The sequence below is a fragment of the Thermoascus crustaceus genome (genome assembly GCF_041956765.1).
Source record: "Thermoascus crustaceus strain CBS 181.67 unplaced genomic scaffold VTN00scaffold_1, whole genome shotgun sequence".
Lineage (NCBI taxonomy): Eukaryota > Fungi > Ascomycota > Eurotiomycetes > Eurotiales > Thermoascaceae > Thermoascus > Thermoascus crustaceus.
Window position 1 is genome coordinate 3,141,344 of NW_027192527.1, and position 23,881 is coordinate 3,165,224.

The 23,881-nt window shown below is 50.9% G+C and overlaps 10 protein-coding genes and 1 non-coding gene across 11 annotated transcripts; 4 read left to right on the forward strand and 7 right to left on the reverse strand.

Annotated features, from left to right (window-relative positions):
- Positions 1–475: 475 nt before the first annotated feature.
- Positions 476–1,770, reverse strand: VTN00DRAFT_1095 (uncharacterized protein; the record flags this gene model as incomplete). The annotated part of the gene is made up of 3 exons (XM_069427164.1): positions 476–1,030; positions 1,086–1,661; positions 1,714–1,770. The coding sequence occupies 3 exons, from the start codon at positions 1,768–1,770 to the stop codon at positions 476–478; spliced, it is 1,188 nt and encodes a 395-aa protein (XP_069291797.1).
- Positions 1,771–3,610: 1,840 nt separating this feature from the next.
- On the forward strand, positions 3,611–7,351 carry VTN00DRAFT_1096 (uncharacterized protein; the record flags this gene model as incomplete). Its single annotated transcript, XM_069427165.1, has 7 exons — positions 3,611–3,777; positions 3,833–4,051; positions 4,123–4,236; positions 4,904–4,924; positions 5,802–5,918; positions 5,993–7,111; positions 7,174–7,351. The coding sequence occupies 7 exons, from the start codon at positions 3,611–3,613 to the stop codon at positions 7,349–7,351; spliced, it is 1,935 nt and encodes a 644-aa protein (XP_069291798.1).
- A 444-nt stretch (positions 7,352–7,795) lies between these two features.
- Positions 7,796–7,913, reverse strand: VTN00DRAFT_t32. Its single transcript has one exon. It is a non-coding gene; the product is annotated as a tRNA-Leu (tRNA).
- A 2,070-nt stretch (positions 7,914–9,983) lies between these two features.
- Positions 9,984–10,867, forward strand: VTN00DRAFT_1097 (uncharacterized protein; the record flags this gene model as incomplete). Its single annotated transcript, XM_069427166.1, has 6 exons — positions 9,984–10,037; positions 10,111–10,317; positions 10,389–10,397; positions 10,497–10,560; positions 10,632–10,689; positions 10,744–10,867. 6 exons carry the CDS (start codon positions 9,984–9,986, stop codon positions 10,865–10,867), a joined length of 516 nt encoding a protein of 171 aa, XP_069291799.1.
- A 102-nt stretch (positions 10,868–10,969) lies between these two features.
- VTN00DRAFT_1098 (uncharacterized protein) lies at positions 10,970–11,236 on the forward strand (the record flags this gene model as incomplete). The annotated part of the gene is made up of 1 exon (XM_069427167.1): positions 10,970–11,236. One exon carries the CDS (start codon positions 10,970–10,972, stop codon positions 11,234–11,236), a length of 267 nt encoding a protein of 88 aa, XP_069291800.1.
- Positions 11,237–11,459: 223 nt separating this feature from the next.
- VTN00DRAFT_1099 (uncharacterized protein) lies at positions 11,460–12,277 on the reverse strand (the record flags this gene model as incomplete). Its single annotated transcript, XM_069427168.1, has 3 exons — positions 11,460–11,647; positions 11,752–12,084; positions 12,199–12,277. The coding sequence occupies 3 exons, from the start codon at positions 12,275–12,277 to the stop codon at positions 11,460–11,462; spliced, it is 600 nt and encodes a 199-aa protein (XP_069291801.1).
- Positions 12,278–12,914: 637 nt separating this feature from the next.
- Positions 12,915–14,794, forward strand: VTN00DRAFT_1100 (uncharacterized protein; the record flags this gene model as incomplete). Its single annotated transcript, XM_069427171.1, has 4 exons — positions 12,915–13,072; positions 13,156–13,493; positions 13,561–13,954; positions 14,014–14,794. The coding sequence occupies 4 exons, from the start codon at positions 12,915–12,917 to the stop codon at positions 14,792–14,794; spliced, it is 1,671 nt and encodes a 556-aa protein (XP_069291802.1).
- An 863-nt stretch (positions 14,795–15,657) lies between these two features.
- VTN00DRAFT_1101 (uncharacterized protein) lies at positions 15,658–15,931 on the reverse strand (the record flags this gene model as incomplete). Its single annotated transcript, XM_069427172.1, has 2 exons — positions 15,658–15,834; positions 15,887–15,931. 2 exons carry the CDS (start codon positions 15,929–15,931, stop codon positions 15,658–15,660), a joined length of 222 nt encoding a protein of 73 aa, XP_069291803.1.
- Positions 15,932–16,001: 70 nt separating this feature from the next.
- On the reverse strand, positions 16,002–20,552 carry VTN00DRAFT_1102 (uncharacterized protein; the record flags this gene model as incomplete). The annotated part of the gene is made up of 4 exons (XM_069427173.1): positions 16,002–16,241; positions 16,301–20,022; positions 20,089–20,299; positions 20,460–20,552. The coding sequence occupies 4 exons, from the start codon at positions 20,550–20,552 to the stop codon at positions 16,002–16,004; spliced, it is 4,266 nt and encodes a 1,421-aa protein (XP_069291804.1).
- Positions 20,553–20,571: 19 nt separating this feature from the next.
- On the reverse strand, positions 20,572–21,431 carry VTN00DRAFT_1103 (uncharacterized protein; the record flags this gene model as incomplete). Its single annotated transcript, XM_069427174.1, has 2 exons — positions 20,572–21,054; positions 21,147–21,431. The coding sequence occupies 2 exons, from the start codon at positions 21,429–21,431 to the stop codon at positions 20,572–20,574; spliced, it is 768 nt and encodes a 255-aa protein (XP_069291805.1).
- A 343-nt stretch (positions 21,432–21,774) lies between these two features.
- On the reverse strand, positions 21,775–23,332 carry VTN00DRAFT_1104 (uncharacterized protein; the record flags this gene model as incomplete). The annotated part of the gene is made up of 5 exons (XM_069427175.1): positions 21,775–22,384; positions 22,437–22,717; positions 22,779–22,894; positions 22,963–23,130; positions 23,206–23,332. The coding sequence occupies 5 exons, from the start codon at positions 23,330–23,332 to the stop codon at positions 21,775–21,777; spliced, it is 1,302 nt and encodes a 433-aa protein (XP_069291806.1).
- Between the last annotated feature and the right edge of the window lie 549 nt (positions 23,333–23,881).

A 23,881-nucleotide genomic window follows, 5' to 3' on the forward strand; every position in this document is an offset into this window, starting at 1 on the left:
AGTTTATACAATAGAATTGGAAGAAAACCTAGGAACAACCGTTCAATCATGTTATTTATTTTCCTTCTCCATTTAGACAAATATATGATATTTGCTCAACGTAAATCATGATACCATCTTTACTGTCCAACTGAAACAAATAGAATACTAGACCCAGTGAAGAAAAAAAAACTCACAGTAAAAGAACGCACAGTATTAAAATGTTTGCCAAACCATTCTATAAAATCAGCAAGTCCACTTCTTGACGCCAAAAAAAGAAGAAGAAATAGAATAGCTGTAAGCAATACAACCAGTCCTATCAAAACTATTCAGGCCCGTACGTAAGATCTAAATTTTCTTTCTATTCCTCCAGGGAGTGGAAAATCTCTGCTGTCTGCTTAATACCATTCTTGAATGACAAAGGAAACGAAATGACGGTAGTAAATCCTGTGAGTTGCTATAGCCTACTCCAGGCGACGGAGATGGCCAGTTCTTTTTATGAGACTGCTTCTCCTTCCTCGCGGCCTTTTATGGTCACCGACGCATCCCCCTTAAGCCATGGACTACCAATCTTCGTAAAGTCCAGCTGCGAAAGGTCATTTGGTGGACCATGAGCCCCCCATTCCACGCTGTAATTCTTGACCAAAGTCGAAATCATCTCACGGGCAATAATGCCAGCAACGTTTTCGCCAGGGCACCTATGTGAGCCAGCGCCAAACTGAAGAAAGGCCACTCCTTTGTTGGTGTTTAGCTGTTCAGGCAGTTTCCCTTGCCTGAGCCAACGTTCCGGGTCCCAGAACTCTGGATGGCTGTAGATACTGGGGTCATGGTGAGTCAAATAAGGAGAAATGGAGACAACACAGCCCTTGGGAATAGAAAAATCCGAATCTGGAAGTTGCACCTGCCGGCGCGCTAGACGAAGCATGTTGACCCCGGAGTAGCGACGTCCAGTCTCTTTCAGGTACGCCACAAGGTGCGGGGATTTGTGAATGTTAGGGCATTCAGACATCGCTTCGCGAAGCATGCTCATGTGGGTTGGAGACCTGAGGAGCTGCAAAATGTTTAAGTTAGAGATCACAATTAGAGGAATCCGACGCAGGCCATACCTCAATGATCGTCCACGCGATGCTCGCCACGGTACTCGTATGAGCGGCAAACATCAGAAGAGTATGGTGGGCCGGATAAAATTCCTTAAGATAAGCCGTCGTCTTGTCGTTCAGTGTATAGGAGATATAGTCTAGTGAGTCTTTCCACTGCTCCGCATTCAGTTCCCTTTCCATCAATCTCTCATGGAAGATCTCTGCGACCCTATCCCGGCATTTCCCCAGACGCCTTGCTGGGGGATGCGGAACCCAGTCGGGGAAGAGGAAATTGAATGGATGCCCTATGTCCGCTTCCATACGGTGGAGCAAGTCATAGAGTTCCTCAAGGTTGTGATCATAGAAATCCTGCCCCATAAGACATCGAACAATAACCTTGTGCGCAAATTTTGAGACTTCTTCAAAAAGCTCTATGTCGGGCTTGGAGGCCCATTTGCGGAGCGATTTTTCAGATTCTTCAGCCGCAATTTTGGTATAATGATCCAGAGCCACATTTCGATTGATACCACGATTGAGAGAGCTGACCAGTCTCTTCAGATGAGTGAAATAGCCTGGGATCACGACCTTGTTTAGGAAAAGACCCTGGAATCTGATTAGAAACATGTACACAGCATTAAAATGAAGGTCAACGTACCATGCCATCGCCAAATGACCAGACTTCCTCTCTAGTGTCGAGATACATCTTGTTCATCTCGGTTCCCCTTAAGAATACAATATTGTTCAAAATCATGTTGATACGGAAGACCTGCCCACATTTAACCGTTGCCCGTCTGACAAAGTCGACAGGGTCTTTTGCATATCCCAGAGCATCCCCGATAAACGGCAAACCGATGTTTGGACTCGGAATACTCCTGCGTAGATACGTTCGCAAAAGAATAATTGATATTATAACGAAAAGGAAGAGAGAGAGCATTGTACTTTCTGGGGAGGATAGAGTACTTTCTGTGAGGGTTCTGATTTTCAACTGTAACATTATGGCGCGGTGGAGTGATAATGGTACCTAGAGGTATTTTGTCTTCGGCTCTTTGGAGTTCCCGACTAGCAACCGCTGTATTCCACCGTCCCCGCTGGGCTGGGCATTCTGTTATACTGGTGGCGGATCTTGCATCACATTTCACCCACTGGTCGAGGTGCTGTGTCACCTGCAATGCGCTGTTACAGCGCGCCCGTCGGCCCGTTGCACAACGGAGGGTTTCTTGAAGCCGTCCTATCATATCGGAGCAAAACGAGCGCCGAACAGCATGTCCTAAAGAATCAGAACGTGGGTTTTTAGCTTCGAATGTTTGTGTTCCCTTTTATTGTAGATTGTCTCCTTCCCGCATTCCAGGATTTTTAGACACGACGTACGATGCCCTTGATGCCTTATATTCCTTCGTCCGGTCAGCATTCGAAATGGATAGGAATAACAGGAATCGGAGCCGAAGCAGAATTGAAAGGCCAATACTACCGGATCTACCTATTTTTCGACCATTGAGCTTCTATTATCCTGGACAGGATGATGGGATCCAGCTAGAGAAGCCTTCACTGGCTCACTTCCGCCCGAGGTCGTCGTACTCATCCTCTGAGACGCTGCTGCCGAGTCGGTTCTCTCAAATTGATTTCTTCGATTCACAAAGGCCAATAATAATAGACTTCCCTTTATTCTACCCCTCGCCGAATGAATCCCTTTCACGGCAGCAGGTGGACAGATTTGAAAATGACTCGCCCCCCGATGGCGGTATACGAGCCTGGCTGGTGGTCCTCGGTGGCTTCCTGGCATACTTTGCAACTTTCGGTATGCACAATTGTTATATTCTCATCAGGTATGGTATAAAGTTGACTAGAAGCTTCAGGGTTGCTCAATACTTTTGGTACATTTCAAGCATACTACCAAAAAAAGATGCTATCCAACACGTCCGGCAGTGTGATATCATGGATTGGTTCCCTGCAAGTATTTTGCCCTTCAACAGCTGTAAGAATCAGGGCTAAATGATATGCAGGTTTTCATCCTTTTCATAGGTGGCTTGGTAATAGGACCCATGTGCGATAGATACGGCGCCACTCGCATTGTTGTCCCTGGAACGCTCATTTACGTGCTTTCGATGATACTCACGAGCTTGTCGACAAAATATTACCAGCTAATGCTTACGCAAGGAATAATGTTTGGTATTGGAAATGCAATGCTGTAAGGATACCAGTAGATGGAACTTTTCGGTTTTCTATATGCTGAAAATCGCTATAGATTCTACCCGACCATATCAGCAGTCTCCCAGTGGTTCAGCGCACGTCTTGGGCTTGCTCTCGGCATAGCAGTTGCCGGTTCTTCGCTAGGTGGCATATGTTGGCCATTGCTGGTCCAATATCTGTTAGACCACATAGGTTTTGGGTGGGCAGTGAGGACTGCCGGCTTCATTTGCATTGGCCTTCTCGTGCCATCTTGCTTTCTGCTCGTATCGAGATCTTCTACTTCGAATTCTGACCGAGGCACAAAGACAAAATTGGATTTTGTCAGCATACTAAAGGACTGGAAATATATCGTGTTTTCTGCTGGAATGTTCCTTGTCCTATGGGGGATGTTCATCCCCTTCTTCTATTTGCCAATTTACGGCCAATACTATGGGATGAGCGAAAGCAAGGCCAACAATTTGCTTTCATACCTGAACGCGGGATCCTTCGTGGCCCGAATCCTTACTGGAATTTTGGCTGATAGGTTCGGCAGGTCAGCTGCTCCTTCCAATCTCGAATCTTTCTATACTGACTTGAGTTCTTCTCAGATTCAACACTATCTTCTTTTGTGCTTTGGGTTGTGGCATTTTGCTTTTCGGTCTTTATGGCATAAAGGCCCCTCCGGCAATAATCTCTTTCTCTGTTCTCTACGGGATATTCTCCGGCGGGCTGATCTCACTTCAATCAGCCTGTGTTGCTCAGATCACCCCTGACACGAAGACAATTGGGGTCAGAATTGGAATCATGATGGCCATCTGTTCACTCGGGTATGTTCAATCCTAGTCTGTAGCATAGATAATCTTGATGTACTCTGTTCGACTAACAGTCTTTTGTTCAGAGGTCTCACTGGAAGCCCGATCGGGGGTGCCCTTATCACAAGCAATCATGGAGGATTTACGGGACTCATCAACTTCAGTGCCATTATCTTGACAGTTGGAGCTGCTCTAATCTTGTATGCACGCTTTCTGGCCGTGCCCAAACTCTGTGCTTTCTGAGAGTTATTGGAGAATAAATTTCATTATGTCTAGAATGTATTTGGAATACAGTGGCGAATTTTACTGATGAACAGTCTATGGGAAATGTTTGTCAGAAATATATTAGTATGCATATGCATTACAGGTTTACATTTGGTTTCTGGTTCGATGGACGTATATTTGGGCAAATTAAATAACAAACTTCCCGGAGTTGTGGGTAAGACTGTTCAATTCAATGATTGTTCCACTTGGAAGTAGATACTCACCAGTTAAATCAGTTGATGTCAATTAGGCTACCCTTGTCGACTCCCAAAAATTCTCAAGAAGATGCTGTGAACCATATAGAGACTAATATTAAGTATACATGTCTTATTATACGTGTGACATCATCAATGCGTTCGAAGCCAAATTGTCCTTTCTGCAGATTCCTTGGTGGCATTATTTCCTGTAAGATGGTTTTAGGGCACTCTAACTAACTATTAGGTAAGATTTTGAGGCTTTCTTAACTACTAGACTTTAAATTGTTACAGTACATGATACTAACAGCACATGATCTATCTACAAGATGTGCTAATTTGCTTCCTGAGGGGGCACTGATTACTACGAAGTACTATAGTGGAAAACTGATATCTTTGACAGTTACAGGGCGGTCGTGCAAGGGTTGTGGTAAGGTTATTGGATAGTTGCAGGAGAGTTCAGTGGTTCTATCGCTGGTCGGTACCTACTACCTCTACCTGACCTTTCATGTACTTACTTAACAAGTCTATATTTATCAATAATCAGTCCTATACATATCTCTTCTGGATAGATGTACATGTACTATTATTAACATCAGAGTTACCAAGGAGATGAAACCCCCGTGGCCAGGACGTGCCAGCTTGATGACTAAGCTAGGGCTTCATTGTCTCCGTCGGCGGGCGGATCTCCCTTCAACATCCCGCCTCCTCACTTTGTCACTTGCAATTCTCCCCGTTCACCAGCGGTCCGCCGGACACTATCCACCACGGAGAAGATGACTTGTCTTCGGACAGAGTCTGGAAGGCCAGGGCCTGCCATTATCAAAGCTGATTATTGCAGCTTTGGTACGTTTTTCTATATAAGATGCGATGTATTCGGTGATACAGCACTCGTCATCCAATTCTTGGCTCCTTGTCTGATTAGACAATACTCTCGTTTCTGTATCTCTCTTTCCCAAGTCAGTCTAGCCTGCGTTAAGTCTATTACGCAGTAGTGCTTGAGTACATACATATACATATAGACTGTACATTGGAAGTATATACAGCCATGAAGCTGTACCCCATCATCCCCCTTCTGGGGCTTCTTTCGTTTTCAGTCTATACTTCCGCTGCTCCATTCGGACAGAATGGGACCCAATCATTGAGAAGTTGTGTCCAGCATGCCTTGAGTGAGAAAGATGCGAGTCAGAGAATAGTTGATTCCAACTCCGATACATACACGGATGCTCGGCTGGGGGAGAAAATCCAGTTGGTCTTAATATTTGAATTCACTTAATTGTTCATACTGATAATGTACCTGTTGCTAGGTTTGATCAGTTCCCAGCATTGATTGCTTTTGCTGTCAACGCCGATGAGGTCGGCCCTTTGGTTAAATGTGCCCAGAAATTTGGACACAAGGCTGTGCCTAGAACTGGGGGTCATCAGTAAGTTATAAGATTATAAAGATCCGTCAATTCAAAATATGCACCTCGGGGCAACTAGCTGATGTTTCTCTCAGTTTCCTCGCTTATTCGGCGCTGAACAACACCCTCGTCATTGACATTTCCCACATCAACCATGTTGAAGTATCACCCGACAGGAAGACAGCCACAGTCGGAGCAGGCATCCGCCTAGGGGCTCTCTACACCACTCTCGATGCGTACAATACCACGTTCATTGGTGGACTCTGCCCAACAGTTGGTCTGGGTGGTCTTATATCTTCTGGCGGCTTTAACATGCAGATGCGCGCCCTAGGGATGTCCAGTGACCACGTGCTTGCCGCCGAAGTGGTCACTGCAGATGGGAAGACAGTCACTGCATCCCCCACCTCGCATCCGGATTTGTTCTGGGCCATCAGAGGCGGAGGCGGAGGGACGTACGGGATCGTGGTCGAATTCACGCTGCAGCTAAAACAGCTACCGCGGTCCGCCATGCTTGCTATTTCATGGAATGACACCAATGACCGGTACGAGGTGGCGAAGCAGTTCCTCGAGTGGGCACCCATCCAGCCCAAGGAACTTACCTCCCAGGTCAATGTATACAAGAGTACCGTCCAAATATTGGGATGGTACCTTGGTGGATCAGCACAGGAACTGCAGGCGCTGATCAACGCATCCGGGCTCCTCCAGATCGGTAACCCGCAGGTGCAGATATCTGGAAACTGCAACACAGACAACTCTCGTGTCTTCGGATACAACATCACGGAATGCCTGCCGGATGAACAAGTTGACACGTCCATCATGAACGTTATCCCGCAACCCTTCACCCAATACGAGAATCACCCACGGTTCCTGTATAAGGAACTGCCGGTCACAGATACCAGAGGAACCGCCCCTCCATGGGAACGCTTCAAGCGTCTCAGCAAGTCCTTCTTCGTCCAGAAGGATAACCTCCTGCCAGATGACGCGCTGAAGAGGGTCGTGGACATGATCAGCGAACTAGACGACGCTTCACAGGTGTGGGGAGAATGGCATTCCTGGAACATTTCGGGCGACAGTAACGATGGTGCCTTCCCATGGCGGGAGCAGGCGTACGCCCACCTCGAGTTCCAGGTGCACGGTTCTGACGATGCTGCGACCCAGCAGTGGTACGAGGACTGGTTTGCAGGGTTGGAAAGTTTCCTCAGGCCTGTTGTAGGGTATGTTACACTTACCTTCCCTGGCCGAACCCCCCTTGCTAACATGGTATTTATTACATCAGACCGGCCTCCTACTCGGGCTATATGGATGCAGATATCTCCACAAACCCTCTTGAGTCATACTACGGCTCAAACGTCTGCCGATTGGTCGGTATCAAGAAGACCTACGACCCAGAGAACTTCTTCACAAACCCCGACGCCATCCCTCTAGAAATTCCTGAAGGCATTACATGCAACTAACAGAAGCTTGGGAGTAAATGATTTCAGCTATATGCTGGGCATTTTCATATGTAAACTTACTTGTTTTCTTTCGCCGGTACAACCCTCAAATCTGTGTAGATTCAACGTTTGTGCCTACAGTACGAAGTACATATCAATATCGCACACATCTGATGCAGGGATACGCACTGCACGGGTATACTCAGGGCTGCATGATGGCAATACAGTGACAACGAAAAAGGCATGCTCTTCTTTTCGGATATTGTAGCTCCCAAAAGCAAATTCTTATGACGTGCCCACAAGTACACCCTCGGCGACTGCATAAGGCGAATACAAAAAAAAAAAAGAAAAGAAAAAGAAGAGAAAGAAAGAAAAAGAAAAAGAAGAGAAAGAAAGAAAAAAAGAAAAGAAAAGAAAAAGCCATGGCGGGGCATGGTGGGAAAAATGGAAGTAAAAAGAACAAGCTGACAAGAGTGGGATTCGAACCCACGCCCCCTTACGAAGATCAGGAAACTTGCTAACCGCAAGTATTAAGGTTTGGTTACCTTAACCTGACGCCTTGGACCAACTCGGCCATCTTGCCTGAGCTTGTTGGTAAGTCCCTAGTGGATTGATTTTTTTGAGGAATCCGTGCACTGGACCTTTGGGAAGAGGTTTGGTCACCCACGTACAGTATCTTTTTTCTTTTGGATGGGACCTTCGGACTCAGTCTTAGATAATTACTCTGAGTAGAATATTTTCTATAGCCTCATTATCAATTCTTACTTGATTTCGGGGATAGTGGTCTCTTGCCCCTATTTCCACTAGGGAGTTACCAGGTATGTAGCTAGGATTTATTTCCATCCCCTGGACTTCATACATCTTCGACACTACATTTCCGTGCTTTCCCCTTTTCTATTGGGGCGTCTATTCATTGAATGGTCGGTTATGGGTCGAGAGTCTGCCCTATCTACTGTCCACGCGAGGGGAGTGCTATTGCTGGAACCTCGCCAAGAACTTTTATATATATTCCGCGGCTTAGGTACCTAGCGCCATAGCTCCAATGGAACACCTCCGAAAGGCCCAAATAGTTGCAATTAAGAACCATCGTCAGGCAGTCACACATGCATATCACGCCTATGCACGTTGAAAACAACACACCCACGCAAGCATTCTAACGCTGCATTCGCCAAGGCCCCCCTGCAGCTGGTGGACGGCGGTGAAGCTTCCAATCCCGCCCATACAGTATACGGTACATACAACCAGTTAGTCATGTGATATCAAATACCATTCAATTCAGTTCCTGCCCACGCAGTGACATTATCACGAGTGGAAATTCCTGCCTATGCACTGACTTTAGCGGCGCAGAGCTGAAGAGAAGCGGTGAGGACCTCGGGGAGGTTGGCAACGGTGCAAATAGCGCTAAGGGGTCATAGCACGAGACGGTTTTTCAACCGGATCGCTCAACACTGTGGAAGATGTACGGAGTAGCCCGTAATAACCATCATGGCCAAGTCATCATCAAACAGGCTGCATTGAGCCATGTGCTACTGCTGCATGTAGGAAACTGTGGGGTTACATTCCGTTGTCGGTCGAGAAGCAGCAAAAGTATACGGTGTAGAGTTGCTTGTTGGTTATTTACTCCGCTGCCGGGTGGTTGGGGGAAGGGGTGGAATTGACTGGCGAAAAATAACGCCATGGAATCGAAAAAAAAAGAAAAAAGAAAAGAAAGATGAGTTCGAAAGTCTCGCATGGGCCAGCAAACAAACATGGCGATGAGACGATCTTAGACCTTCCGAATCCCGATCGTCTCCCGCGCGGCCTCGTGGGCTAAATCCACTGTTTTGGAGATGTATCACTACCCAAGTCCCCAACTGTTCCGTTTCCGGGCCCCAGTTCTCCGTACGGAGGGCTAGCAACGAACTCGAAAAGAAAGCTACGGAAATAGTTCCGGATATCTGGTAACTTACTGGGTCCTAACATGAAAGTTTACCGCGGCGATCCAACCTCGACGAGTATGGTTCTATCGACCTTTCTACCGCATAGACCACAGCAGCAGTCTTCGATGCCTTGGAATAAATGCTAGAATGCCGAGGCCGTGTAGCCGCAGCTGGGGCGATTGTAACTTTCGAGAAGGAAAAAGAACAGATGTGGAGCCAGTGTGGTTATTTTTAGGTGAAATTTTTTCTGTGCAAGCTCCAGTTGCTTTCCAGCCTCTCCTAAGGGGGAAGCATAATCCAGCGGTCACTCTGAGGAAGAGCGGAAGCCATATCCGCTTCGAGGGTGTACTGCGTATCCGATCAACACAAGGCATGGATGAGGCAGATACAACAAAGCAACAAGCATGCAATTCTGGAAAACGCTAAGCCATGCAACAACGAACGCACTCAGGGTCTAGAGGAGCTCCAGAACTGAAGCTGGCCTTCTAGGCGGTGGAGACATCGTGGAAAAGAGGCCAGCTGGATGGACCGGTGATACGTCATGGACTGCACGTGACCTAGCGCACCGTCATCCACTTCTCTCCTGCTGAAAGCTACCTAAACTAACAAGCCAGCGTTTCCTTTAACCCTTCTTTCGCAACTTTCCAGCTTTCCCATCGCAACTCATCCCGCCAGCCCATCGTCCTTCCATCACAGAACTTTTAACAAGTTCTTTCAGAAACAAGAAAGCAAAGATGGCCACCTTTCAGGATCGTGCCCAGCACAGCATAGCTCAGCTCGACAAGGAGGTGCGTTTTCTTGCCTTGCATTGCATCCTGAGGAATTTCCCGCAAAACTGACCATGGACAACATCCATAACAGCTGTCCAAGTACCCCATCCTCAACCAGCTCGAGAGACAGACCTCTGTTCCCAAGGTGTATGCTTTCTTGGGTCTTGTTGGCATCTACTTTTTCCTCGTCTTCTTCAACATCGCGGGCGAATTCCTCGTCAACTTCGTCGGTTTCCTGATCCCCGGTTACTACTCCCTTCATGCACTCTTCACGACTGGTAAAGCCGATGATACTCAGGTGAGTTGAAACGCACTGCTGCCTGTTCCATACCCGCGAGCTTGTCCTGCTGACAACTGGAATTGATACAGTGGTTGACGGTATGTTCTTGTGACACCCAATTGATAATGGTTCTGCCTGCTCTCGGCAGGTACCCACGTGACATGATAACAGCGACTGATCACGAGCACAATTAACAGTACTGGGTGGTCTACGCCTTCCTGACCGTCATTGAGAGTGCCATCAACGCTGCCTACTGGTTCCGTAAGTTTCCAGTTTGACATGATAATTCAATTTGCCGCGAATTCTCCTTTGCTGACGAGATTGATATATAGCCTTCTACTACATCTTCAAGTTTGTCCTCATCCTCTGGATGTCTCTCCCCCAGACCAAGTAAGTGATTCTGTCGATCCGCTTCACGAACGTTGTTGTCTGACAACCTCCCAGCGGCGCTCAGGTCGTCTTCCACTCTTTCCTCCAGCCCCTGCTCTCCCGCTTCTTCGAGGCTGGATCCACCTCTGCCAACCTGCGTGCTCAGGCAGATGCTGCCGCCAAGCCGCACTCGACCTAGACGGCCCGGGAAACATGTCGGAGAATCGGAAAAGATGACATGTACATGGCGTGATCTCTCTGCCCGTGCATCACTCGATTCTCCCTTTTTTTTTCACGAGAGATGATTTCTGCCAAGCGCTTCCTCTGCTCGCGAGTATATTATGTTATAGAGTCGAATGACCGAAACTGGCTGTTGTTGGACCCAACATGTATCGATCGGGACAGTACAGGTTCCTCTTCGGTTTGGGCGGATGGATTGGAACGGTGTCCTGTTATTGAGTATGCGCGTGTATGGTCATGGTTAATGTTGTATTTCCCCTGGAATTCAGCACCACCGTTTAGCTTTTTTTGTTTGCTTTTCAATTGCACTCCGCCTCTGGCGTGTTGAAGCCCTGGAGACTTTTTAAGGAGTAGCAAGTAATTATACATCCGGACCAGTTCCTTGGGTGCACAACCCTCCAATCCTCCAACTCCGTGAACATGATCGTTCTGTTGCGCTCCAGATGGACCTCCCAGGAGCGTTAGTAGCGTATGTTCTCATAACGTGTGAGTTTTCAACATGGGTATCAATCATATCACGTCGGGTGTAGAACCAAAAGCTCTTACTTCTATCAATAGATGCCGATGCGGTTTCCCCAGCTGTCTGTGCGAGGATTTAACACGATGCGGTATGGGAAGGGATTGGCATCGCTCGTAGTGATGGGTGGGATATGGTCTTTGTCCCTGTTGACCACAGCGAGGATCTTCAATGCGGCCTTTTGAAGCATGTTCTCCATGGCCTTGCGCACCTTCGCTCGTTCTAATGCGCAAATTAGCAAGTTGTTTTAGTAAACGGCCCCCCGGATCCAATGTCGTAGTCTCGTCACCCCGCCAAACGAAGCAAGAGGTTGTAGAAGCACATACCTGAATCCGTCCTTGGGGTCGCGATCGTCACATCCAGCGTCCAGATCTCCCAGCAAACTTCCTCCTCCCCCTTTCCAGCCAGACCACCGAACCACAGCCCTGCGCGCCTGCGCCTCTTCTCGTAGAACTCAACAGCGATGCGGCCACGTACGCCGCCACCGCCGTAGGCGCTCGCGGAGGACAGGTGCTGACGGACCAGGGAAGAGACGCGGGAGTCGATGAGGGTCTCGAGCTCAACGTCGTTGATGACCGGGAGAGTCAGGTCGAGAACATCGACGGTGTTGGGGCGGATCGAGGGGAAGTAGCGGTGGAAGAAGATCAGGTTCAGGACACCTAGTAAGGGCGAACGGGGTCAAAGTCAGCTGGGAGTTGGGAAAAAAAAAGAAACAAAAATGCAACTTCACAACTTCGTTCCCAAATGCAAGGCCAGAAAAAACGGATCCAGACCTTTCAGCACGTCCTTGACCGAGGTGGTGTCCGCGAAGATCTCCAGGAAGTACTCTGGAGGGGTCCTGCGGGGCTCCATCTCGACGAATTTGCTTTTCTCTCGTAGGCGGGTTTACCTCTCTCTCTTCCTCGAGTTATCGGGCGACGACCCAGCTGTGTTCGACGGCCAGCTGGGCCGTGGGAGGTTAGGATTCGGGGTGATCAAAATCGTGAAGACGGGGTGCGCTGGGCGTTGGGTGGTAAGATGTGGAGTGGTCGAGGACTAAGTTGTATATCTTGGCCTACGCTGGATGGAAAAGAGAGCCAGAACACTCGATCGGGCCCCCTCCGCCCGGGTCAAGATGCAACTGGCCGGGGATGGACGCTGGGGTTTGGGGGCGATGGGCATCAGAGTAATTGGGCCTGGACAAAGATGCTGGTGGGGACGAGATACGCCGCAGTGATGTCTTGTCGGTCTTGCCCGCGGGCGCCATCTCCGTCCGTCGCTTGCGTCGGCCGAGGTCGTCGCGCTAGACTCGCCTGCCAACGCGACGTTCGATCATAGCGGACGCTGTCTCTCCTCCTTTCCCGCCAGCTTTCCTGCGCTCATCTTCCCCTTCATTTTCCTGCTGAGCAGTGGGAAAGCCTCGTGCGCCGTCCTCTGGACTTGCCTCCCGTGATATATCATGACATAAGGAGTCGCCATCTTCCCCGTCGCGGATCGCTCTCTCTGCATCATGATAGGTGCTACCAGGCGCTGGTTCCAGCGCAATCGCAAACGCCTAGCTATCGGGTTTGGCGTCGTCGGGGCTGGCTACCTGGTTGGGCAGTATGTGCTGTCCAAGATATCAGATGCTCGTGAGCGCATGAGCAGCGAGAGAATTGCCAGAGAGAAGTTCGTGACTTGCCATCCTATCCCATCGATGATACCCGATCGCGTGATGATCCCCGCTGACACTCATATGATGGATCATTCAGCCTGCGCCGCCGATTCGAACAGAACCAGACGGATTGCACCTTCACCGTCCTGGCACTGCTCCCTACCGCTACCGAGAACATCCTCGAGGCTCTCCCCGTCGAGGAGCTCACGCAGGAGCTGCAGAAGAAGCGTGCGGAGAGGCTGGCGCGACTGAACGCTGGAGAGGCAGCCTCGGACCTGAGCTCGGTCACTCCCAGCGTGACGGAGGATGACCGACGCAGCCTGTCCAGCTTCCAAAGCGAGAGCTACATCCATGCCAGCCAGCTAAAGCAGGACGGAGACGGGCAGCGCCCGAAGCGGAGCAAAACGCAGCTCTGGAACGAGGTCAAGATTACCTGTATGTGCCGGCAGAAGCGGTTATTGTGTCCAATATAAGTAATGTCCAAGGCGCTGATGGACGGCAGCGATAACGAGATCTTTCACTCTGCTCTACACCCTATCTCTCCTGACGCTCCTCACTCGTATCCAGCTCAACCTTCTCGGCCGAAGGAATTACCTCTCCAGTGTCGTGTCCCTGGCCAAGCCTCCCGCGAACACCACTACGATCAGCCTCGAGAACCACGAGGATGACATTGGACAAATGTTCGGGAATGACTACGAGACCAATCGACGGTACCTCACGTTCAGCTGGTGGTTGCTCCACCGGGGATGGAAGGATCTGATGGAGAAGGTCCGGACGGCAGTCATTGAGGTCTTTGGGCCCCTGAATCCGAGAGACGACATCACGCTGGCGAAGCTGTCCGATCTCACGCTCCAGGTGCGCAAAAAGGTCGAGGGTGCTACGGAGGAGGAGAGAAGGTAGTCCTATCTAATAACCGCTTGTCAATGTCCAATGTCAAGCTGACTTACTACCACAGGTCCATGAACTGGCTGCCTTATCTACTGCCTCCCAGGGAACAGGAGGACATGGTTCTGCAGGAATCGGGCGTTCTCAGCTCGTCAACGGAGACGTCGTCCCAGACGGCCACGACGCTGCGGCATCTACTGGACGAGACTTCGGACCTGATCGAGTCCCCCTCTTTCACGCACATCCTGACCCTGTTGAACAACGAAGGCTTCTCGACCCTCGTCGACCAAAACTGCGCCACGCAGGCCTTCAAACAATCACCGACTTCTTCCTCCCAACAGCAACAACAACAACAACAACAACAACAAGCCGCGGCCACAGGAGGAGGGGTCCAGTCCTTCTCCTCCACAGCCACCATCATCCCATCCGCTCCCCCCTCAGCCCCCAAGACAAAGCTGGCCACCGTCCTCGCGGTCATGACGCGCCAGGCGCACATCATCGGCAACGGCACGAACCCGCCGAACCAGTACCTCGTGGCGATGGAGCAAGGCGTCCGCGAGCTCGAGGCCTTCGCCGCCGTCGTGTACAGCTCCAACTTCGACTTCGAGCTGCTGCCCCGTTTCGGAGAAGACTCATCCACTGTCCAGCCGACGGGCGTGACGACAACGTCTTCTGGCTCTGTTACAGGCGAAGGAAATAACGAGGAAGGGGAAGAAGAAGAAGAAGCAAGCGTGATCGACCTCGGCCGGTCTTCAGCAGCCACTGCTAATGCTACGGCCAGCGGGGCCGCAGCCGTGGATTTGACCTTTGAGCAAGTGTGGGGGAAAGCCGTGGAAGGAGGAAACTCTTAGCGCCTACTTCCCGATTTGATGAAGTTTTGGTCCTGCAACACCCATGTCACTATATCATACATCCGAGACAATATCTAGCTAGCTATCTATCTCTGTTCCTTCATTCATTCACTGTTGACTCAGCGTTATGTCTTGTCCATTTCTGTTTTTATTATGCTTTGTCTCCTCTTCTGTCCAGATACGTCAATCTACAGATGATTGATTGCTACAGTTTCTGTTGTCTGTTAATGTCATGTCCCATGTCCCGTGTATACGAACTCCAATCCAATCCAATGTATGCCGATCAGATAATGAAAATTTACCTATTTTGCATTCCATTCCGTTGAACGTCAACCTTAATTATCTTATCTAAAAGGAAATTAGGGCTACTCTATTTCAGAAAAGTATATGTTACTCCAATTTCAATTAATAATCAATAGATAGATCCATTGTCCTTAACTTAAAGAACTCACTCATGAGCAATCCTCACATACACATACATCAAATCAATTTCTTTTCGGGTCGCGGAGAGATAGGTAGATAGTATAGATCCTTCAAGGTAATATCTGAACGAAACAAGGGGGGTCAAGGGGAACATAGACAGATATAGATGGGGTGACACTCCTTGCGAGGTACAGTACCGAAGGTAGTTAGCTGGCTAGCATCTTAACAGAGATTGAATTAAGATTCCAGACTAAGCCAACATGCAGGCATGTACTGGTGCAAGCTGTGCAGATGTAAGGCGCAGTGCATGCAGTATGACCAACGCAACAAGAAGCACTTAAGAGAAGAAAAAAAGGAATCACACTCGGAACAATCTGGTCTAATTCCGAAAGAAACGCCTCCCAAGCAAGTTTCGGGTTCAGGTAGTACATCAAACATGACTAACTAGTATCAGAATGTGAAGAGGAAAAAGGCTCCGAATGAACGCATAAAGCAACTAGATGAACCTTTGATCTAGTAATGCCTAGTGCTGGAAAAGAAACAAGAAATGACTTCCTCACTTTAAATGAATCCGGCATTCCACCGTAGCCGTCAACCGTCATCCCATGGCCTGTCTCCTACTCATATAACGCCTCCCTGATGATCAAAATAAAGAACAGAGAAACGAACTAGATACCGAAAACAGCGCAAAATCTCTTCGTAGAGTTGCAGCATGTGCCAGGGGAAAATAAGACCATCGCGGACCAATTCGCCCGATGAGTGGTGCGGTTTCTAATTCAACATTTCACTCGTTGTCACTCGCAGCACCGCTGTTAGCTCCGTTGACAGTACTGGAGCTATCTTTGTTGTTGCTATTGCCATTGTTGAAGGTCAGCTTCAGCTTTGGCTGCCCTGAGGTGGCCGGAGTTCCCGCGCTAGAAACAGCGGCCGTGGACTGGCCATCGGGAGCAGACGATTCCAACTCGTCAAACGCAAACTCAGGATGAGCCTCAACGTGCTTCTTCAGTTCTGCAAGACACGTTGCCTACACACTGGTCAGCGAATTCACGTACGGTAGAGTATAGGAAAGTTGTCTCAACTTACCTCAATATCGTTTGCGTCCTTGAACAGAACGCTTCCGTCCTCGTTGTAGGTTCTCGCGTTCTGGCAGAGAAGGTGGATATCGTCACGGAACTCCTTCAAACTCTGATACTCCTCACGATTGATCTTCTTCTTGATCATGTCCATGGCAATCGGATTTTGGATGATCATGTAGTAGTCAGGGTATTGCGACTTCGGCGGCGGCTTCATAAACGGCTCGATGATGGAACGCGTGACGGTCTCACCATCTTCGCTGTCCGAAGACTCCGCGGGCAGCTCCTGCTCAAGATCTATGAGCACCTGGTAAACGCTGTTGAGAATTTGCTGCAGAGTGGCACGAGCCTCAGGGCTCAGGGTCTCAACAGGCTTAGCCTGTTTACCCTTCTTGCGCTTGGCGGCTGGTGTCTCATCGACAACCTCCTCTGCCTTTCGCTTGGCTGCAGGCCCCTTACGGCGCTTCTTGGGTTGAGGAGTTTCAGAGCTCTCGCGGGATGGTTCTGGTGAGGAGTCCAGCCCCTGGTTCTTCCGCATGCGCTTCTCCTTGTTGGCACGGCGTCGCTCGATCTTGGCTTCCTTCCGAGCGATCGCATCTTCGACGGTGTCATCATCGGCATCGACAGCCATGAGCCACTGCTCCTCAGTGAGACCGTCATCATACTTCATGACCTTGCGCTCACGAGCGCCACGTCCGGCGTACTCTTCGACCTCATCTGTGACGGCGTTCTCGTCCGCCAGGTAGATATCCGGGAGTTCAGACTCTCCCATCAGACGTGGAAGGGGATGTCCCGGGCCGTATGGGTCAGTCTTCGCTCGCTCTCGATCGATGCTCTGGAAAACAGCCAACTCCTCATCAGATCGAGCCATGATGTCATTGAGGTCGTCATCATCCATTTCATCCTGGTCACCGATCTGTTCGGCAGCCTCAGCACTTTCCAAAAGTGTCCGCAGTAGCGCATCACGTTCCTCGTTGGTCGATTTGTTATCGAACTTTCCTGCCTGAATGACCTTGCCGTCCATATCAAGCTTGAACTGGGCACGTTCGAGGATCTTTTCCTCAACGGAGTTGGAGCTGATCAGACGCAAGATGCGAACCTCATTCTTCTGACCGATACGGTGCGCACGGTCCTGAGCCTGCAAATCCTGGTGAGGGTTCCAGTCCGAGTCATAGATGATGACCGTGTCGGCGCTCTGCAGGTTGAGACCTAGACCACCAGCACGGGTAGACAGAAGGAAACAGAAATACTCGGATTTGGGGTCGTTAAAAAGCTTCAGGAGATCAGAACGGTCATCCGACTTGGTGGAACCATCAAGACGCAGGTACTTCAGGCCACGGAAACGCAAGAAATCTTCCATGATGTTCATGATCTGGGTCATCTGGAAGAACATCAGGACACGATGTCCAGTCGCGCGGAACTTGGGAAGAATCCTGTCAAGCAGCTCGAACTTGCCAGCTGTTCGCCAAATCAAGTCGTTGGTCGCTCGACCCGGATTCATCTGGTCCTCAACAGGCTCGAACACGAAAGGATGGTTGCAGAGCTTTCTCAGTTGCATCAGCATGTTGCTGAGACCGCGCATACCAGTCTTTCCTCCCTTGCCATCGCTGACAACCATCTTGTTGTGGTTGACAAGCTGCTTGTACAGCTTGGCCTGCAAGGCAGAGAAGCGGCATTTGATGACGCGCTCCTGCTTTTCTGGCAGGTCCTTCTCGACATCTTTCTTCAGACGTCTCAGCAGGAACGGCCGAAGAACCTTGTGCAGACGTCGAATCACGAGAAGTTGCTCTTCTTCGGTCAGCTCCATGCGATCCTGTCCTCCAGTGTTGGCGAACGGAGTGTTGAACCACTCGTCGAACGATTTCACCGACTTGAAGATGTTCGGTAGGACGAAGTTCAACAAAGCCCACAGCTCGGGAAGGTTGTTCTGCAACGGAGTTCCGGTCAAAATCAGGCGGTAGCGGCTAGTGTAGTACTGAGTCAACGTGCTGCTCAGCTTGGACTGAGAATTCTTCATACGGTGACCTTCATCGACAATCATGTGGTTCCACTTGACTTTGCTCAGGATCGGCCGGTCCTTGATGATATACTCGTAAGTGGTGAGCAGCACCTGGAAGTTACCCCAGCGAATAGCCTGCTGCTGTTGCTTTCGTGCGTTGGGCGGTCCTTTGTAGACTATCCTTGTCACGGAGGGGGCCCACTTCTCGAACTCCAGATTCCAGTTGGTGAGAGTACTCAGAGGCACGATGACCAGGAATGGGCCGTTGTTCTTCTTCATCTCAATGAGATAGGTGATTAAACTAATAGTCTGAATGGTCTTTCCAAGACCCATCTCATCTGCCAAGATACCGTTCAGGTTGTTGTTGTACAGCGAAATCATCCACTGGAGACCCTTCATCTGGTATTCCTTCAGAGTACCACCAACCAGAATAGAAGGCTGCACCGTGATCTCTTCCTTGATCCGGTGAGCAACAGAGTAGTAGTCGATCTTCCGTCCACCGCCTTCTTCGTCACTGTCGTCCTCACCCTCTGTTTCCTCGTATATGCGTTCATCCTCACCGTATCTCTCAGCAGTGCTGCGCTGCTGCTCCCGGACGGAAGCGGCAAGCTGCTTGAGGAATCCGTCCGTCTGCTTGAGCAGGTGTGAAATACGGGAGTCTTTGGCCTGTCCAAGGAGTTTCAAGTACGTCTCCTCATCGTTCGCCTTCAGGGCCTGGAGACGTTGCTTGGCAGTCCGCTCAATGCGCTTCTGCTCCTCGCGCTCCATGTGCTGGTGATGCTGAACCATCATGCGTCCCAGCTTCTGCATGCGAGCACGCTGTTGGTTGGCAGCATTCTGGAGCTCAGCGCCGTGGTTGAGAATAGCCTGCAGCTGATCATACTGCTTCTTCTTCTCTCTGGTCTCCCGTGCATCACGCTGTTGCTTCTCAAGCTTCTCGGTGATCCTGGCCTCCCGCAGGGACTGCTTCTTCATGCGACGATGGCTCGAACGATTCGCAGTCATGCCCAAGTTGTCAAAGTGGAACATCTCATTCTGAATCTGCTTGCGGATGAGTCTCTGCTTGGGCAGGAGATTCAGCATCTTGTACTCTATCAGGGCCTTAAGTTTCAATGAGTCATCGCCGTTGGGTGCCTCGCTCTTGCTCGTATCCCACACACCGAGGTTGGCAGGGAGCTTAGCCAATTCGGCTTTTCGCGCATTGATCCTGTTGTACAATAACATCTCCCTGTCCTCGCGCACCTGCTCCATGTCGACGCCAGTTGGCATCAGGCTAGGGATACGTGGCCGATTGGCACGAAGAGAATGGTCCGTGTAGCTGATCGTCTTGGCCAAGGAGTCATACGGAGATTGGAAGCTCTCGTAGAAACTCTTGGATTCTGCGCCCTTCTCGTTTGAATCGGCGGGCCGGTCATTGCAACCCTGAGCTGCGTTCTCGAGCACATTCTCTGCAGTCGCGACATTGTCCGCAGGAGTGGCTGGCTGTGTCTTCTTGGGCCCGAAGAGTTGCTGCTGGACGCGTTGCGGGATCGCGAGGTTCTTGGTCAACATCTTGAAGGCAAGGATCTGGTTTCTCAGCGTAGCAAGCTGTTCCGGAGAGAAGCTGCCCGTGGAGACGGGGGCGCCTTTCTGGGCAGGCGTCGGCGCCTGCCCCTGAGGGACTGACTGACCACTAGCCACAGCAGCATTCGAATCTTGAGCTGCACCGGAGGTTGAGACAGAGCCATTGTGACCTGAAGTAAATGTGACTGTCAGCAGGATGAAACATCGTCAATGGGGCGTGGCGGGATGGAACCTACCGTTCACACCGTTGGTGGCGGCATCAGGACCAGCGCTATTCTGCTGCTGCTGTTGTTGCTGCTGGCGTTGCTGTGCCTGAAGTTGCTGCTGCGCGAACTGTCTCTGCTTCTGATACGCTTGTTGGCGCTGGACAGCGGCGAGGAGGTTGTGGGCCTTGAGGTACTCGGGGTCGTCATGGCGGACGCCCTGCTCTTGCATCTGCCGAAACTTCTGCAACGAAGTTAGCGCAGTCCATGGAAGGTGGTCGCAACGGATTATCGCACGTCGAGCTGGTGATAATCATGGTCACGGTGGAGAGGGGACAGGTTGACTGCTGGGAGGGGAGGGGAAGGAGGTGATGGGCGAGAGGCGCGTGGAAGAAAAAACTCACCTGGTAGACCTCTTGGATGTGCTGCTGGGTCAGATTGGGCGGCAAGCTCATGTTCCCAGGCGCCATATTGGGAGCGGACTGGATGGAAGCCATGATCTAGCGCGTGTCTGCTTCACTCATGAGCCGGAGAGCGCCCGTGCCGGGGTGAATCGCGGCAGGTGGCACCGCGGAGGTGAATGAAAAACACGTGGAAAGAGCTGTCGAGGGAGATGAAGGGCGAGTCGCGTCTATTCAGGAAGGCTACGCGCGGTTCTGATGATGTGGCGTGGCGGAGGGCTCCCGTCGTCGATGGATGCGACGAGCAGAGACCTTCTATGTGATGCTTGGCGGACGCAGAGTCGTGGTGTCTGCTATGGGACGGACGCAGGGCGGTTGGCGACGACGTGGAGGTCACCGAAAGGGGGGTCGCGCACAATGGCAGAGGCGCCAAAGGGACCCCAGGTCGAGGAGTCGCGTTGGGGAGGGCGCGTTGACGGTCTGGACTGATGAAATGGGGATGGAGGGGAGGGCTTTCGCGACTCTCCGTGCTGGTCGGATGAACGCCTGTGCCTGGAGAGAGGAGGCAGGCGGCGAGACGTTGAAAGAAGATTTCGCGCTAGGCACGTGCCACCTGCTGACTCAGCGCCCAGCGCCGCCGCGTTCGGGCGCAGAGCTCAGAGGGCTATCCTACAGTCCTACGGAGCATACGGCGTAGAGAGCAAGAGAGCATCGCGAAGGTGCTGTAGAGAACCCCCTGGAGACGCTTTGTTCGATTCCGCCTGAGTAAGATCTCCAGCCACGAGGCGTCGGGCTGCTCTGGTGCCCTACGGCGAGCTGGCCGGTCTCGATCCTCGCCGTTCCACGCGGGTCCCTCCGGCCTTGGCGGGGAGACTCGCAACTCATCTCGGTTGTTGCCATGCTCTCCGCAACGAAGGAGCCTTGGAAACCAGTTCTATTATTGCCACGAGCTGCTACGGAGTAGGGACAGGCCATGATGGAAGTGCCATGTCCTTCGCAATAAATACTCTTGTCTCCCAACGTGGCAGCAAGGTCATGAGGTCAGAATTCTCGGATTACGCAAGGCCTGCTGCCGCTGTATATGTTCTCTACCGGGTCAACCGACCGTGTTACTATTATTCAAAACAGTACCTAATTTGTTCAAAACCTCATTTCCCACAGACCGTAGCTGAATGGGAACGTCCACAGGTCCCATGTTTGACATCCTAAGAGAATGATCATACAACGCGAGAAGGGAGAGCAGTACATAGGATCCACCGACTACAGGTGAACGCCCTGAAACTCCCGGCTTTGAACTCCATAGAACCAGGAAATCTATCTATGCGTCACCTGCTCCGACGAGATACCTCTTCGCCGGAGGGGGAGGTGGTTTCTTTGCACGAGGTGGAGGTGGCGGAGGGGCCTTCTTGCCTATGCTGACACTGTTGAGAGTGGTCGAACTGGCAGTCCTCGACATGTTACTACCATGCGACGTTGCCGGGGAGGCCGATCTCTCGCCGTACGAACGATCCGGGCTGATATTGCCGTACGATCCAGTGTCATCCGGCGAGTCGACGTATGTGTCGTAGGCCTTGCCGACAGGCCGCAGCTGGGAGCGGGTGGTGCGGATGGTAAGGTTATCGCTAGGTAGCCGGGACATCCGCTCGGATGCAGCAGGTGACTGATCACCGCGCAATTGGGTGGGCCCTTCAAAGGTTGAATTTCTACTGTAAGCTGGTCGTTGAGAGCCAGGATCAGCTGAGTAGAAGTCTCTGGGCGGTTCGACAAGGCTTGAAACAGGCCTGTGCGATCTAATGACATGACGGGATTCCGTCGCAGGCGTCGGAGGCTCCTCTTCCACTGTACTGTACCGCTCGAGATGGGAATGCGCCGTGTTGGCTCGAGGACGACCAGGGCGACGCCCACTTGGGGTTTGCGCCTGAGGCTGTCTTCTCGGAATTAGCATCAGCGGTCTCCTTCATCCCCTCCAGATGTACTCACGCTCCAGGCCAGTCATTCCTGAGTTGCAGAAGAACTTCGCGGCATCTTTCGTGGTAGTCCAACTCGGCTTCCAGAAACGCTGTCAGATCTGCCACGCTGTCGGCCTCTGCGTCCCTTATATCTAGCATCCGCCGGTAGACATCCTCATTAGACTCCTCGTACTTGGCCTTCTGCGTCCGCAGCTCCTCTTCCACCCGGAAGTCTTCCTTCTTCACCTTCTGCATCTTTGCGAGGGAGGCATCGTAGGCCAGGCGCCGATTCTCGAGCTTCTTGCGAGCAGTCTGCACACTATGTCAGATATTCTGAGATTCAATTGATAGGATGTGCCTTTATATATTTTACCTGGTATTCCTTCATTTGCGCGAGAGACCTTTCCAGCGACTCGAGCCAGCTCGAGGTTGCTTGTGTGATGTAGCTCTCCTGTATGCGCGCCAGCCGCTCCTGTGTCCTTCCAAAACCTGCATAAAATCGAATAGCGATTAGAGATATACCCCCAAAATGAGACATGTGCCAGGTGGCTCCATACTTGTGAGACATTGCCCGAACTCGGAATTCATATCGAAGTCCTGGCCATGGGTGATCATACTGGCACCCAGGTGGGCGATGGGCAAGGTTTTCTCCTTATCTTCTCCCTCGCTGCGTTTGGAAATGGCTTTGATGTAGGCGTTCATGGACTTGTGAATGCGTTCCATCCCTTGAATGGGGTCAGCAATGCGCCTTCCTGGTCTTCCAGAGGGAAGATCCTTAAGCAGTCTCCTAAAGTCCGTACCTTCGTGCCTCACGCCCATCTCTGTCTCTAAGGCTTTGAAGTCATCTGAGGCATTGGTCTTGACCTCTCCTCCCATGCGCTCTCCAGCCCACTGCTTGAAACGATCGAATTTCTTATTGACGTTCATCTTGGATGAGTGTGGTTGATTATCGACGGACCCGCGTACTTGGAGGATGGAGCAATGAATGGAATCGTTGATCACTCTAATTGAATTAAGGTATTTATCCCAGGCACGTCGCAACTATTATTTTCTCTTCAGTTGATGTGGAGATATAATTAAGCACTATAAACGAGTGGAAAATTCCCGAGGATAGTAAGAGTCGCGATAATAATGGAACAAAAACAACGCAGTCACTGCGAAGACATAACCGTCTGAATAGTACCTATTGCCTGGATAAGGGGATGGAAAACGAAAGAGTCAGCGACCAGAATGGGGCATCAGCAGATTTAAATGGATAAGTGGCTGTGGCCCCGGAGCAGTCTGGAGGAATGGCACGCAACCCCAATTAGAAGCAGCACGGAAGCACAGCGGGGGGCCAGCGCGACGGGGATTGCTTGCCCTGGGAGGGCGCCACATGCTGCCGCCACTTGACCCTTCCCTGCCAAGCAGTGGAAAGCTGGGAAAGCTGGGATCGCAGCAGAGCGCCTGCTCGAGCTCGACCGGGCGATCGACTGG